This window comes from Halyomorpha halys, unplaced genomic scaffold (genome assembly GCF_000696795.3).
Source record: "Halyomorpha halys isolate HHAL.00 unplaced genomic scaffold, Hhal_1.1 Scaffold961.1, whole genome shotgun sequence".
NCBI classification, from domain to species: Eukaryota; Metazoa; Arthropoda; class Insecta; order Hemiptera; family Pentatomidae; genus Halyomorpha; species Halyomorpha halys.
The window spans coordinates 258676-274589 of NW_027105140.1; the positions used below are offsets into that span (position 1 = coordinate 258676).

The following is a 15914-nucleotide window of genomic DNA, read 5'->3' on the forward strand; positions in this document are numbered from 1 at the left end:
TCACATTAAATTTAGAATTACTTTTGCAGGCTATTCTGCCCAGGTCATTCATTAATTATAAGTTAAAAACCTATTTTTTAAAATTTAAAATCATAAATATCTAATTCTTCTTATATTAAAATTATCCACACAAAATCACTACCATATACACAAACCAAAAATAGATAAATGGGAAGGATAATAGTTTTGTAAATTCTAATTTTTAAGTTTTTCGCTAGAAGGCGCGAGCTAAGCAGTTTCGAAATTGTAAAATAACAAGCATTTCCCGCCTCCAACCTATCTTTTATTTCCTCATTAATTCTATATTTTCTAGTTACCTTAGAACCTAAATACTTAAACCTATCTACCTGTTCAAACTTATTTCCTCCTATATCTATATCACCGAAATTGCGTTTCTACTGCTAGCCATGTATTTTGTTTTATCCATATTTATTTCAAGACCTAGTTCCTTACTGGAGTTAATTAGCGTGGTTGTATTTAGTTCTATAGTTTCTTTGTCATCACCCAATAATACCAAATCATCTGCATACCCAAGCTCTGGTATTTTACCACCCAAAGTTAAGCTCTTATCGGTATTCATCACACTTTTAATGATGTATTCTAGTGCTAGATTAAATTAGATAAGTGATAAAGAATCACCTTGTTTTAATCCCGACCAGACCTGGAATTTCTCAAAATAATTATTACCGATTCGTACCTTATTAAACGTTTTATTTATTTCATTATTATTTTCAAAGTTTTAGGTACATAAAATTTCAGTTGATATGTGTAACTAGTCTTTATGCTATTCAATGTAATAATTGAATTTTTTTGATATTCTAACAAGATTTTTTTTGCATTCCATATTTTTTTTTCACTTCCGGCTTGGAATTCAACTGAAAGACTTTATATATTAAGTGATATCCTGTATATTTAAAGCAGTTAAGTAGCAGAGGTTGAGAATTTTCAGAAAAACCCTTGTGAAAGTTGGGAATTTCAATTACCGAAATTGTTAATACTCTGTGTGAATGTCAGATTGCATTGTGGGTGGTTTGTCTTCTGCACTTTTTCCTACCGAGTAGTGTGAGGTCTCTTAAATAATATTTATTGAGGTGAAGGTGGATGGGAGGAGCTGTACTGAATAAATGTCACTGTTGAAAAAAAAAAAAAAATGTTTTCTGCAGGCACTATTTTTACTTGTAAATGGTAAATTGTTGAAACTAAAAACAATAGAAATAACAATGTTGTGGAAATAGCCAATTTTGTTTGTAACGCATGTCTCTTTAATAACTTTCTGAAAGCTTTAATGAAAAATAACTAAATAAGTGCAGTTAAAAATGTGTTGTAAGGAGTGTGTTTTCATGAAGCAACATTCTGGAACATTCCTTTTTTTTTTTTTTTACATGACTAACTATTAATTTTTATTACAGGAATACATGCAATCAAAATTGACCTGTTTGTTGGTGCGATCAAATTTCGATTTAACTGAACCAGAAAGAGAAGAATCGGGAGAAAGTAGTGAAGAACGTGATAAAACAAAAGAAGAAGAAAAAGAAAAGGAAGAAAGTAGTAGCAGTGATGAAGCTGAGGAAATATTTAAAAATATGCCGACAGTTGGTGAAAAAAGACCTAAAGGAACTAATTTGGGGAAAAAAAAGCATAAATCATAATCAGTTTGAAAAAGTTGCTAAATAAGCCTGGTTCACTGTTCTTGAGTTTTATAGGAAATTTATTCCTTGTACTCTAACTGTATATTTTCTTGTTTCAGTTTTGTAGTTATTTATTTTGTGTTAACTGTTGTTATAGTATATTTTTTATATTATATGGATGGATTTAACATGTTTTCTTATAAATTGTGGGGGTAGGATGGGCTCCTTCATACAAACAAAAAATAATGAAATGAAAAATTAAAGTAATGTAAATTTTCAACATTTTAAAGTTCCTAATTGTATAGTAGTGATTCATATTTTCACAATAAGAATACGTTATTAAACCTTGTAACATGAAATGCATTGGGAAATTTCTGACTTCTTCAAGCTGAGTCTGTGGATTATACCTGCTGTTTAAAAGCTAATTCTTGTAAAAATAATATTTTTATGTTTTTGATCTAGCAATATTGGATTTACATACATACTGTTTGTATGTACCCATTTAGTAAGTATAATGAATCCCCCGTGGATTTATTATGATTATTTTTATTTATTTTTTTAAAGCTATTATCTATTCTTTAAGTTTTAGTATTATTGTAAATTACAAGACTTTAAACTGAATTTCATGTTTTTATCTCTTCTGACTTAAAATATTTAATAAGCCTTTTAGATCTCTTAAGGAATTATTTTCCTTATCATTACTTTAACCTTTTTGTCTGCTTTCTTATTTTTTATTATGGATGAAGCTATTTTTCTTTCTTTTTTTTTAGGTATATATATAAAAATGCTTTCAATAGTACTTTTTTAATAAACCTATTCTTTTAGGTTATTTCTTAAATTTTATTGGTTTTCTTGTTAGTTATGAATTAACATTTGAATTAATTGAATTGTTTTTTACTTAATGCAACTGTAAACTGCTATTTTTATTTTTATTAAAAGCCCAATCAATAAAAGAAGTAAAACCCATTTTCATTTTAGTTCTGCATTAAAATTAATGTTTAACCATATCATTGGCCTAATGCTTTGTAATATAAATTGAAGGGGCTTGAAAGCAAAACTGGTTGATCATAATCATGGATTGTTTTAGAGATTAAATTTTGCCTTTTTAGGAAGGTAATTTTTATCTTTTGCTAAAGCCTTTCTTGTGTTTAATATTCTGATTATACAGACTACTGCTTTTGAAAAATGGTAGTTTTCCTATTTCTTTAGGCTCTACTGATTACACTATTGGCCTATATTGATTAATTTTAGGAAGATACCAGTAAACACGCAGCATATGAATGGCTTAGAGTCCCTAGTCTCATCTTAAGGTTGTTGCCCTTTTCTGATCAGAACATAAATGCTAAAAAATTAGCTTACTCTGATCAGAATCAATCCCTCTGCTCCAAACTTGTCTTAGGTCCCTTTTACCTAGAAGTCTTCAGCCATCATGGTCTCTATTGTTTAGTGACAAATAGTAGGATTATACCATGATAAATCATCAATTTATTTTATTAATGTGTTATAAACACATTTTTTCAAACAATAAAATTAAGGTTTATTTTAGTATGACAATTTTTTCAAATGCTTGTATTAAACTAAAGATTTTTCTGATTGTAATTCTAGTTCTAATCACATATTTCTTTTGAAATTCCCCACTGCATTCTCATACTTTAACTTATATCAGTAGTATCTGCTAATTGATACTGTTATTTATTAAATTATTAATTGTATTTCCTTTAATTTAGTGTTTCAACCTGTAAAAATATGTTAAACAAAGCATTTTGTAATTAATATTATGATTGTATAGCTATATTTTCTTGTGATACTTTTCAGGACAGATATTGAATAGAAAATGTAACATAATAAGGCAAAATTATGAAAATCTAAATCTAAAATACTTTGTCAGAAATTACTGCTTTTGAATTTTATTGAGTGTTTGGATGAATTGAGTCAATTTCAGTCTCGATCTGATCAATTAAATAAAAAAAAGAAAGTCATAGCTTTATTTTTAAAAAAATTCCTAACTACCACAAGAATATTCAAATTTCTTACAAATTACTCTGACTTCGAGTTAACTAAATTTTGTTAATTAAAAAGGTAGAGATTATTAAATAAATACTTATTTGCATAATCATGTTACATTATAGTTATTATCATGGCAAACATATTGATTATGTTTTGTTTTTTTATGTATCATATTCTGAACTGTAAATAATGTGTTAGCTGTAAAAATGTATATAGCGTGTTGATATTTTGAAAATAACTGACTTCTTGTAAATACTGTTTTTCATTATTTAATAAGAGTAGGTGCAAAGCCAAGGTGTACAAATGACAATTTCATAAGTAAGAGGTTTATTTGCTATCAACCAGTGCCTGGAACAAATTTATGCTTCAGTAATGATAATTTTGTCGATACTGATGTGTAAATTTGGTTCAGGCACAGAAAAATAAAAAAAAAATCACAAAATTGTCACCTGTACATCTTTGCTTCTCACTCTTGCATATAACATTGTTGAAACAAAAGAACCAAGCATTTTGATAAGTTCTTCATATTTATAAATTAACTTTACCCAGGAATTCTTAAAATGAATTTCAATTAATGGAATTGATGCTTCAAAAATTCTGTTAGAACTAACTTATAAGCCTTGTAATTTTTTTTTTATTTACAATAAGTGTTATGCATCTTTCGAGTTATTTGTTAACAGTAATGGTATGCAAGTTCAACATTAATGAAAATGAAATACAATTGCGTTTTCTATCTGTATCTTTATTAATTATGCAATGTAATATTCAAATTCCCAGGCTGTTTGGTTTCTTGATTAAGCATTAATAGAGCTTAATTTATATTTGTGCACTGTTTATCTTTAGTGTTAATTGTGTTTTACACATTAAAATCATTATATATTTTTTCAATCTTAATACTATTTAGTATTGATGCTTTCAATGTTTTAAAAGCTATAGATGCTTAGCTCTTTCATTATATTTTTTCTTTCTATATTTTGAAAGTAAGGTAAAAATATAGCAAATAATAGAATTTTGCACCAGGATGTTGTTTCAATTTGTAAATACAAAAATTAAACAATGTTTTTTTTTTTTTATTTTCTTACTTAATAATGTAACCTTTGTAAGTTTATGGATAGTTTGTGATAACCGATATCAGTCATACTGATTGACTTTTCTATTATTGCGAGTATTTTGCTTTCTTGGTCACACTCTGCTGTATTTAAAGATTGGATGCTTCTAGCCCCATGTGTTTTCACTGCCTTCTCTTCATGACATTGGGAAGGAGTGAGTGGTCGGTCAGGCATTTTTTCTCCTTCAAATAATCTTAATTATGGTAATTTTAATTTAATCACAGAGAACATCTCTCAAGATTTTATTAGACTTCTTTACTAATCATAAAGATTTTTTATATTATATTAAGAAATATTTTTTTTTTTTTAGTATTTATCCCTAGGGCGGGGCTTAATGGATAAATCTGAGGCTGATCACACTGCAAATTATAAAGAATGTAAATTAAGACAAAAGTTCTGCTATATCATCAACAAAATGACCTAGCTAATAAAAAATAAATAGCCTCTGTAAATTTGTGGTTCTATCTTAAGTTTGCACTGATACTTTGCTGAAGTATTTGGTAGACCCTATAACTAGGAATATAGATTCCACGAATCTAGTGGAACTGTTCTACCAAGGCAAGGCCCACTTATTAGGTCCAGGTTCAAAAAATGCAAATCATATGTGAGGACTTATTAAACATTGAGCTGGGATACATTATGGTCTTTTTATGAAAAAACCTGGCCAAAACTCATTTTTTTAGCTATGTAATTAGGAAAAAATATAAACTATTTAAATTTTATTTTTTTATACATGATCAATCAAAAAATTGTATTGATCTTTTATTAACATGGGTGTGACGTGGTAAAAAACCTTATCCTGGGGGCTGATTTTTTTTTATCAAAATTCTTTTACTTTGATATGAACATGTATTTATCGTTTGTTGCTTGACTTAAATAAACTCATGTTGAAGCAGATTCTGCTTCTTTGTTTACTGAAATTCTTTTCATATAAATAAAAATATTAGTAATGATGATTGTATTTTCTTTTTTATAATTGAAAATAATTAGTTTTTCCTCTTCTAAAACAATTTTAAAAAGAAATAGTTGATTATTATGGAATTATCTTCATAAAAGGGAAAACAATTATAGTGATGCTCTCGGCAGATATGTATCTAGTAAATATCTGTCTTTCATCAGGAGAGAATGATAAAGGAACTAAAAGTGATCTTGATAATTATTATTTTAATGTACTTTCTTTTGGATGTTCAAAATTAATTCTTGGAAGTCAGAAATAAAGCTTTCGAGGACATCAATTGTTTTGTTTTAGAAAAAGAACTAAATTTTAATGAATATAAATATCTTTATAAGGCTTCTAATAACATCAGATCCACTCAATATCAAACTTACAACTTTTTCCTAGGAAAAACATCCTTAATGTAAGAGAGGACTAATAAGTCCTAAATGTTGCAGGTCTTGAATATGAAATTCCTTTTAATAACAACCTGTCGAATCTTTTACTGTTATTACTAGAACTTAAATTCAGACTGTAGTGATCAATAAATTACGTGACAAAATTAATATTAAGACCTCCAAGATTTTCTGCATTGTATATGGGTAAAATGAGTTGTATATTCATGCCGGTCCAATGGCATTGTTTTGAATACCTACCTACATCCAACACATGAGGACCCTACAGAACCTCTACATTCATGAGCTATCTTTAGAGCATTCCTTGAACACTGTATTATACACACTCTAAGAACAGCTTTCTTTGCAAAATTATTTTTGGCATGCCATATTGCTTGTAATTCCTTGTCCTCTTTTGTTTTTATTCAATTACTTGTTCTTTAACCCTTTAGAGACTATGAACTGATATCAGTTTGAAAGAAACGATCTTAGTAGCCTACAAACTGATATATCAGTTCAAGAGTGCGACAATCCTCTTGGACTACAGACTGATATATCAGCTCAGAGTGTGATGATCCTCATGGACTACAGACTGATGTATCAGTTCAGAGTATGACCATCATCATGGACTACAGATTGATATATCAGTTCGACCTGTTTTAGAGCTTGAAGACTATTCACTGAATTATCAGCTCTGACCCTGGTGAAATCTAGTGGAGCTCAAGGAATATCCTAACCACTATTGTTTATACAAATGCACTTTACAATCTTCTTGGTTCCTAAAGAAGAAATAATGAAGGATTTCGATGAATGAAACCCAGGCCATAAAACAAATCTTCAAATAATTATTCAAATTATTTTTTACCACATTAACGTATTTCTGATAGTTCTTAACCAATTACTAAGTATCTAATTATTTTAATTTAGCAAAGGAATAAGATTTTTTTGTTTTGTTTTTGGCCCATCACTCCTAAATAGTTAATTTATAATAACTCTTGTAGCTTTAAGAAAGTATGTAGGACAATCTCTGTAAAGAAAGTAATAACAGTCTATAGTACTATCTTTTGAATACATTTAATTCTAAATAAAATCAAAACTTTTTTTTTTTACATGTCCACTATTAAAGCAAAGCAGTATTTTTGTTCATATGTGAGTTAATTTTTTAACTTTCAGAAATCATGTTATATTTATCATAACAAAATCAATTTTGAAGTATTTAGAAACTCACCCAATCAACACAGGTTGACAAATGTGTTACAAAGAAGGAAATGGGTTTGGTTTTCTTTGAGTTCCAGTTCCCACTGAGATGGGATCAGAAGTTAATATTGTGATGTTTAAATTGCTGATTATAGTTATAGCTATACAACTATTATTGTATAAGTAACTAACGATATGCTAAATCATTTATGAAATCAATTTCAATGCTAGAGATAGTGAGTGTTGAAGTAAAAAGAAACAACAAAATACATAATAGATCTTTTATTAATAATTTCAACAACAATTTATTGAACTATTATACTTTAAAATAAAAGACAATTTTTCCTTTATAACAATGGTATAATAATGCTATTAAAATGAATCTGTAATCTAGGCAAAATAAAAATGGGATAAAAATATTTACATGATGGTTAAAGTTTACCATAATGATCGATCTTCTGTTTTATGACTTATGTCTATTTACAAAATATATGAATGTACATATACAGATATATATATACACCCACTCATGTGAAAAATATTATTTCTATTCTTCAGTAAGTTCCATGTCTTTATCTTTAGATTTTTTTTTCTTCTTTTTTTTCTCTGACTTCACCTAATTAAGCAGAAAAATTGTCAGAATTATGAAGTTAACAGAAAGTAAAATAAACAAATATTATAAATTGCTTAGATAGCTAACCTTATCATTGTATTGAGGATGAACTGGCAATACCTTATATCTGCAAATTAAGTAACTTAACGAGATAGATGAAAAATCATTTTTTTTTTTACATCTGAGGCAACTTGTTTTGCCATTTTATTTATTATTTTATTATATAAACAACATTTTAATTCTAGTTAATTCAGATACAAGATATAGGTAGCTAGCTCACTATCAATATGCTTTAGTGTATAATTAAAATAATGTAATAATAAACATTTTAGAAGACTCAAGTACAAAAACAAAAATAAACTATAGACATGGATAGAGATTGTTTGCTCAATACTTTTAGTTACCAATATAGTTATAAACTCTCTATTGAAAGTTAAATAAATGCCCTGTTCTCTTGAATTTTTTTCAGTCATGTAACAAAAGTTTTTATAAAAAAACTTAATTTCGATTTAGGATTAATTTAGGTTGCACCTGAATAAATTCATAGATACATTATAATCTACCTATTCTGTTGAGTGTTGATGGTTTCAAGTGCACATTAATTTTTGAGTATGTAAATATCCATAGGAGTGAGAAAGAAAAAAAATTATAAGGCCTCGTTACTTTATAAATATTAATAGTTCAAGATTTTCACAGAAAAAAATCTATAAGGGTCTACAGTGGGAATGTCAAGATTCATTTCTCTGGGCCATCATGAAATAAAAATTGACTGATCAAATGGGAATCAAACCCACAACCGAACCAAGCCACTCAGGGACCCTTGTCCCATATTAAGCTATCACATCTTCGACGTCTATATTAAAGAAGCAATGAAGAGTGTTTTACTACTTCACTAATAAGGATATTTAAATATCCCAATTAACTTACTTCTACATCATTTTCAACATCATTAACTGTAGAAGAGATGGGAGTTTCTTCTTCCTGTGGCCTTTCATCATCACTGGTCTTGTTCTTCTTCTTCTTTTTCTTTTTAGGTTTTTCACTAGAGCCTAAATGATCTTGAGCTGGAGATTGATTTGAAAGTTTTCGCTGTAAAATAATATTATTAAAATGAATTAAAATTTTTAACAAATTGTGTTTGTTTATAGTAAATAAATTAATAAATGACAGGAAGAATAATGAATGTGACATTTTAACTTCTTTTTTTTTTTTTTTAAAGAAAATAAATTTGTGACAACTAAAATGGGGAAGAACTAATCTAAAATGATAACAAAATTATTCTATTGAAAAAAAAAAAAGATCTACAAAATATTATATCCTATGTTCTTCCTGCCAGGTATTCAAATATAAATTTTAACTGTAATAAAAAAAAAAAACAGATGATTTAAGCATTATGTAGAAGATCCTTATATAGTTATAATGACTTAGTTAAATAATAAAGATAGAAATAGTGATATTTCAAGTTTTTAATTAAAATTATAATTTTATAAAATACAACTAAATAACCAGAAATACTTAATTATCGAACAATAAAATTCTACCTTACAAGCAACTAAAACAGTAAACTAAACCAAGCTGCATTATGTTTAGTTTTTTTTTTCATACCCTCTGATTTTATTTACAAATATATACATAAATTGATCACAATATGATTTAATCTTGAAATATATGCATAAATTTGTAAATAAAACTAGAAGATAAGAAGATAGTGCTGAATGAGTTCCTGCTTGGGCTGCAATATTTTTTTAATTGAGCTATAGAATCATTTAAGGTAAAATAATTCTCCTTAATATCAAAAGTTGGTGTTGGTTGATTAACTAACTGGTGGAGCTTTGTTACCTTATCAGTAATTCTAATAACACTTATCATGTTTAAAAATAATATTGATGGCAGGCAATAAAACCTAGTAACTTCTAGATTATTCTCATGGAACTATGAGGTTTCTATAGCCCACAACCATGTCAAGATTCTAATTGTCAGATACCAAATAACGAATAGCTCTAACTTTTTTTTTTCCTTTCTTCTTTCCTCCCTACTTGGCTAATTCTGACATAGAGGTGTTTATTCTACATCTTACTTATCTAATCTATTCAGAGTGGGAAGGTTACAATTAATTCCATTTGTTCACCAGAAAATAAATTTTAATCTGCCAGGACAGGATTTGGACGGGATGAACAGTTTAAACATCAACCTATTTCTTCAGTTTGAACTTTGATTAATGAGTTTGTGTCAAACTGGAGGTCATGATGGCCAAGGTTAGTGGAGAGAGGGTTATAGAGTGCCCAGTTCAGAATGACGTGGGTTTAATTCCTACCTATGGCAGTTAATATTTACTTCTCAGCAGTTCTCAAAAATGAATCTTAGCAATTTTACTTTGGTTAGTAAGAGGAGAGAAGACCACCTCTCAGTAGCTAAAAGGGATTGAAAAAAAAAACCATTAGATCCACTTACTGGACTTATTCCCCCCACCTTTACTAGTACAAGCACCAATAATGTCAGAGTATTCAGTTTTAAAGAATCTTAAAGAAAAAGGACTCATTCCAACTAAAAAAAACATGGTTTGTAACTTAAATTTTTTGAAAATTAGTGTTAATTCTAATACTTGCTATCAGTAGCAACTAGAGGTGATAAAAGATAAAGACAATAAAAAGATAGTTAATAAAACATCAGAGTTGATAAAAGAGTAAGAAAATATTATATGTTGGGAATAAAGGGAAAATACTTAAAACTAACATAGATTATGTATAAACTAAAATAAAACAAAAGAAGAAAACTTTTTAAACCTTTTTATCAGAATTATCTCCATCTTCCCACATGGGTTCATCTTTAATTTCTTTTTTGATTGTGGCTTCATTTTTTTCAGACCTAAAATAAGAAATATTAATTAATAAAATTATAGAACTATAATAACTGTTATAGTTGTATTAATATAGCATTTGTTTTTCTTGTATGCCGGAAAAGAGATATTGGATAATACATAAATCTAATACCAGAATTATTCTACAAAAGGAATGGCCAAGTTAATAACATTAAACCAGGAACTGTTTTATGTTTCCGACATACAAAGGGAGAGGGGGAGGGGAGTTATCCTACAGGTAACCAACCTATTTTAACCATGGTAGGAGATCAAGTTTTTCATTTTGTGAGACCACCACTCAATGAAAAAAGTCAACGGCCGAGGCCGAATTCGAACCGGTGCCACTAAAACTAGAATCAAAATTACTTACGAATAATCAACGTATCCTTTCAACCAGTCCGAAGGAGTACTTTCATTAGGTTTCCCATATTTATCAAGAAGTCCCTGTTTAATCAACTGTTTCTTCATAGTAGCCTGAACAAAATTAAGATTAATAAATTTCAGAAAATACATTAAGAATACAGAATAAGTAATATAATATTATTGAAACCCAGTAAAATGAAAATATCAATCAAGATCAAGGAATTTTTCAATATTATGGAGGTAGCAAGAATCACGATCCTGACCTGGATATCTTTACTCATTAACAATTAGACTTTCATGCTATAACATAAAAGTTCTAATAAATCTTAGATTTTATTCAACTGTTATGAAAAATTTACACTAATAAGAAAAATCTATCCATCACCAAACTGATAATTTCACAAAATTTAAATATAGATCCAGCATCAAGTTATATGAAGTCCAAAGAATATTAAAGTGAAATTAGGCATTCGGATGATAATTACAAGGATTTAAAAAACAGTAAAGTATTAACCTCATACAACTGAAAGTTGATATTTATCGACAGTAATAGAGTTTTTGAGATTTCACAAAAAAATTTAAAGTTTTATTTAATCAGTTGAATAATTAATGAGATAATAAATAATAAATGAGATATACTAATATTGCAGTTTACCTTTTTACCAAGTCCCCACTTTTTCGGATAGGTATCTCGATCCATCACCACTCTTTTAATTTTTGCAACAAATCCATGATCACAGCTAGCGATCGTAGATGTTGTCATCATTGCAGTGGCTAGAAAAATGAATAAAAAAATTTAAAAACCAAATACGAAATTCTAACAAAACACTTTTTAAATACTAAGTGATAACTATAATCAATGAAATTAAAGACAGCTCAAATTCATGAAAATAAAAATTAAATTTAAATTTGAATCTAGTAGATTAGTAGAACACTCAATATGACCATTATTTGCTTCATTTACTAGTAGCCAGAGTTTAACTGAGTACAGTGTCACCCTGTTCAACTAAACTAATGACCACAGGAACAACCTTCAGGTTGCAATTTCGAAACAATTAGGGCTGGATGTATGAATATACTTTAAGATGAAAACTTTACTTATTAACACATACTGGTCTCAAATATATATTTCAAACCGTTTTCCAATTTCAGGTGCATTTTAAATATTACAGGATTAAGCTATTTTAAATCTTCTCTTTACATTTTAAGCAAATATTTCCAAAGTGATATGAGACCATTGCTTCCTGGGGGTCTAAGTGGAGCAGGTCCAGCCAGGAATGATGGGCTTTTTTTGTTATGATCTCCTCTTGTGAGATTGTGACATGTTGTAAATCGACCAACCAACTTGCTATAATTCTGTTTAAAAAGTCGGATAAGTTAAGCTACCACCACGGAGAGCAGGAGTAGCAGGTTCCATGCCGGTTTTCAATTTCAGGTGTTTTTTAAATATTGCTCGATTTAACTATTCCAAGTCTCCTCTTCCTGTTTAAGCAAATATTTCATAAGTTATAAACGACCTTCACTGCAGTCCTAGTGAGGTAGGTCTGGCCGGGAAGGATTGTCTATATATAAACCAAAACAAACCAATGTAAAATAAATGGAATATCAAATATTACTAAAGATGGTCAATACCTATACAAATAGCTTCTCCTTTAGTAGTCATAACTACTATTTCTTCATCTAATTCAATGCCATCCTCATACTTTAAAACTCCTGGTAACATAATTTTAGCACCATAACAAACAGCATTCACCTAAAATAAAAATAAATAAATAACACATACATCAGATACACTGGTAATTATGCAATAATTTTTACAATACTGCAGTTTAAGAGTCCATCAAAAATAATTAGAATAAGAACACTTATAACGTATGTACCATCTCATTCGTTTTACACTCTAAATTAGGAAATAAAAATTCATAAATCTAAGTTTTAGCTTACTGAAAAGACAAATACCTGCATTATTAATTTGTAATTTGGCAATATGTGTCAACAAATGATGGATGATGATGACAGTATAATGAAGATAACTATTTTTTATTTCTTTTAGTCAAAAACTTTTGATAAAAACCAGAAATTGAAACTATTTGTTTTAGTTACAATAGCCAACATTACTTGATATACTACAGGAATTAAGGGCAATCAATAAATATAGCCCTGAGGTTCTGGGATACAGTAGCTTATTTTAAGTCCTTAAGATTTGACCAAAATGACATTTAAGTTAGTTCTTTTTTTTAATACGATTAAGACTCATCACCAACCAAATAATTATCTTCACTTATTATTTATATCAATCTTAGGGGATACTATTTATCTAGAAATTATAATTTAAGCATATATACTATCAGTAGAAAGAATATTACCGCACTATCTTTCATAACAATCCTTTTATAATGAACAAGCAATCCTTCAAGCGGTCTTATTACTTTCCTGAGGTAGTTTTCATCACGGTGATTATCGTAAAGCCACTGGGCATCCAAAACATCATGCATAGTATACATTCCACTATCTTCAGAATTAAAACCTATAAATTTCCGGACATGGAAATTATAATTAATTCACAGTAAAAATAGGTATAAAAAGTCTTATAAAATATATAGAATCCACTAATATTGTAAAAAAAAAAAAATGGTTTCAAACAAATTTTTATAAGGTAAAATAATAGAATTAGGTTATATTAAAGGATACATGTTAATCCAGTAACATTACAAACCAAAACCAATAATTACAACAAAACAATTTTAATTAAATTTATAATTAGCAAAATAACATATTTTTTTTTTAACCTCTAATGTACACACAAATTGTAGATAAGATTTCAATAAGACTTGCCTGATTTATTTCTTCGTAATTCAATCATTTGACCACCAACTCCCAACAACAAACCTATATGCACACAAATGGTACGAATGTATGTACCAGCTTCACATTTCCACCACACCACACCTAATAGAAAATTATTAATTTAATACTTAAAATTAACAAACAATTTTCAAAAAAGAGAACTAATATTGAGAAAATAATAACCTATTCTCTTTGAAGGATCATAATCAATAAGTTTGCAATCATAGATTGTTCTAACTCTCAGTTGTCTCTTAACAGCAGAAATCAGAGGAGGCCGTTGAAACTGAGTAGATTTAAAGATATCGATTGCCCATTTCACCTGTTAAATTATTATTAATGATTATCAAGACAAAATGATATTGAAGTAGCAACAATATAAAAATAATTATAAATGATTGTATGAATGAATAAATTTATCTCATAAAAAAAAAAAGACATACCCGATCTTTATCTTCAACACCTTCATGAAGTTTAAAAACACTTATATATTCTTTACCCGCTGATTGTTGTGATTTAACAAGCCGGGTAGCTCTTTCAATACATACAACTAAACAACCTGAAAAGAAACATATCACATATAAATGATCATAGTAATAACCATAGACTATATTTCAAATTTGCTAAGTAAATTTTATAGGGCAGAGAATATAAATTATAGAAAGCATTCCTTTTTTTTTTTCTAAATGCCAAATGCCAGGGCACTTGTCTGTCAGAATTTGTGAAAACTATATGAAAATATATATAATCTTCTAAGCCATAATTTTTTGAGAAATAAACTTGGATTGTATATTGAGCAACTAAATCTTATCCCTAGAACATGTATACTAAGTGATATCTTAAAATCATTTTTGTCAAATTAAAATACTTCTTCAAAAATATTTAGTAAAAGCGAAATATATAAAGAATAATACAGATCATATATGACATTAAAAATAGACAAGAAACTAGTCACTTTGGAATCCTGCATTTTTTCTCAAACAAATATAGCCTCAGGATAACTACTCGAAGGCAGAATAGAAATGTGATCATGTTAGAAAAAGAAGTTTGTGTCCGAGAGCAAAGCTAGCTAATTAAAAGCCTCAACATGTTAATGAACATCCAAAATCTGATTGAACAACCTACATTGTCTTTGATGAGTTAATATAACATGAACGTTCTCTTAAGAATGAACAGCCATGACATTAACACAAAAGTGAACAGTAATAACAAAATTTTAAGAATTAAAATATAATATAAAATTAGTAGAAAAAATTTACTAACCTGATGTTTTAGGATCAAGAGTTCCTGAATGTCCTGTTTTTTCCACACGAAGAATTCGTTTAATCCAGGCCACAACTTCATGAGAACTAGGATTAGAAGGTTTATCAAGATTTATATAGCCTGACCGAATATAATCAGTGATATTCCTTTGCAATGGAGAGGAACCATGTGTCAGAGGTGTAAAATGATTCGTTTTTGTGTGCAACTGGGTGTAGTTCTGAAAAAATATAATACTATTATAATATAACTCTTTATAAAAACAATAACACTACGTAGTGCAGTTATGTGTATCAAAAACAGTTAAACAATATTAATAACAGGTAGGATCATTATATCGATAGAACAATATTGCTGATTTGGATAAAAATTAGCTCAAATGTATACATTAGGCCTGCTAGTATTTACAATGGGCATATAAGTCAATATTGACAGCAAGTGGGGTCTGTAGAACTTATCAGGATGCAAAACCATGACATGGGTAAGGATTTTCTGGAAGTTACAAAGTACCCAATGTACACACAGAGAAAGAAATTTATTCAATCATGCTGCCCAAATACATCGGGTTGCTACATTACACAGCATACTGATCAATCCGTGTCGGACATATATAAATTTATAAATTACATTTTTTTGATATGATACAATATAATAGAAAAATAACATTTTTTTTTTTTTCCCACATTATTATTTTACAATTAATATCA

At 28.4% G+C, this 15914-nt stretch overlaps 2 protein-coding genes across 2 annotated transcripts in view; one reads left to right on the forward strand and one right to left on the reverse strand.

Annotated features, from left to right (window-relative positions):
• The window catches only part of l(2)k09848 (lethal (2) k09848), a gene marked incomplete in the record, with an annotated part of 14799 nt that extends 10103 nt beyond the window's left edge, over window positions 1-4696 (forward strand). The window contains 1 exon segment of the mRNA XM_067048746.1: window positions 1410-4696. Within this exon segment, the coding sequence (XP_066904847.1) occupies window positions 1410-1649 (240 nt within the window).
• A 2841-nt stretch (window positions 4697-7537) lies between these two features.
• Window positions 7538-15914, reverse strand: part of Nop60B (dyskerin pseudouridine synthase 1 Nop60B) — a 10150-nt gene continuing 1773 nt past the window's right edge. The window contains exons 3-13 of the mRNA XM_014431287.2: window positions 15211-15427; window positions 14391-14506; window positions 14134-14269; window positions 13939-14052; window positions 13470-13630; window positions 12736-12856; window positions 11759-11877; window positions 11111-11214; window positions 10667-10748; window positions 8811-8972; window positions 7538-7886 (exon numbers count right to left, since the gene is read on the reverse strand). Coding sequence (XP_014286773.1) covers window positions 7818-7886; window positions 8811-8972; window positions 10667-10748; window positions 11111-11214; window positions 11759-11877; window positions 12736-12856; window positions 13470-13630; window positions 13939-14052; window positions 14134-14269; window positions 14391-14506; window positions 15211-15427 — 1401 coding nt within the window. The 3' untranslated portion in view covers window positions 7538-7817. The remainder of the gene's footprint in view (window positions 7887-8810; window positions 8973-10666; window positions 10749-11110; window positions 11215-11758; window positions 11878-12735; window positions 12857-13469; window positions 13631-13938; window positions 14053-14133; window positions 14270-14390; window positions 14507-15210; window positions 15428-15914) is intronic.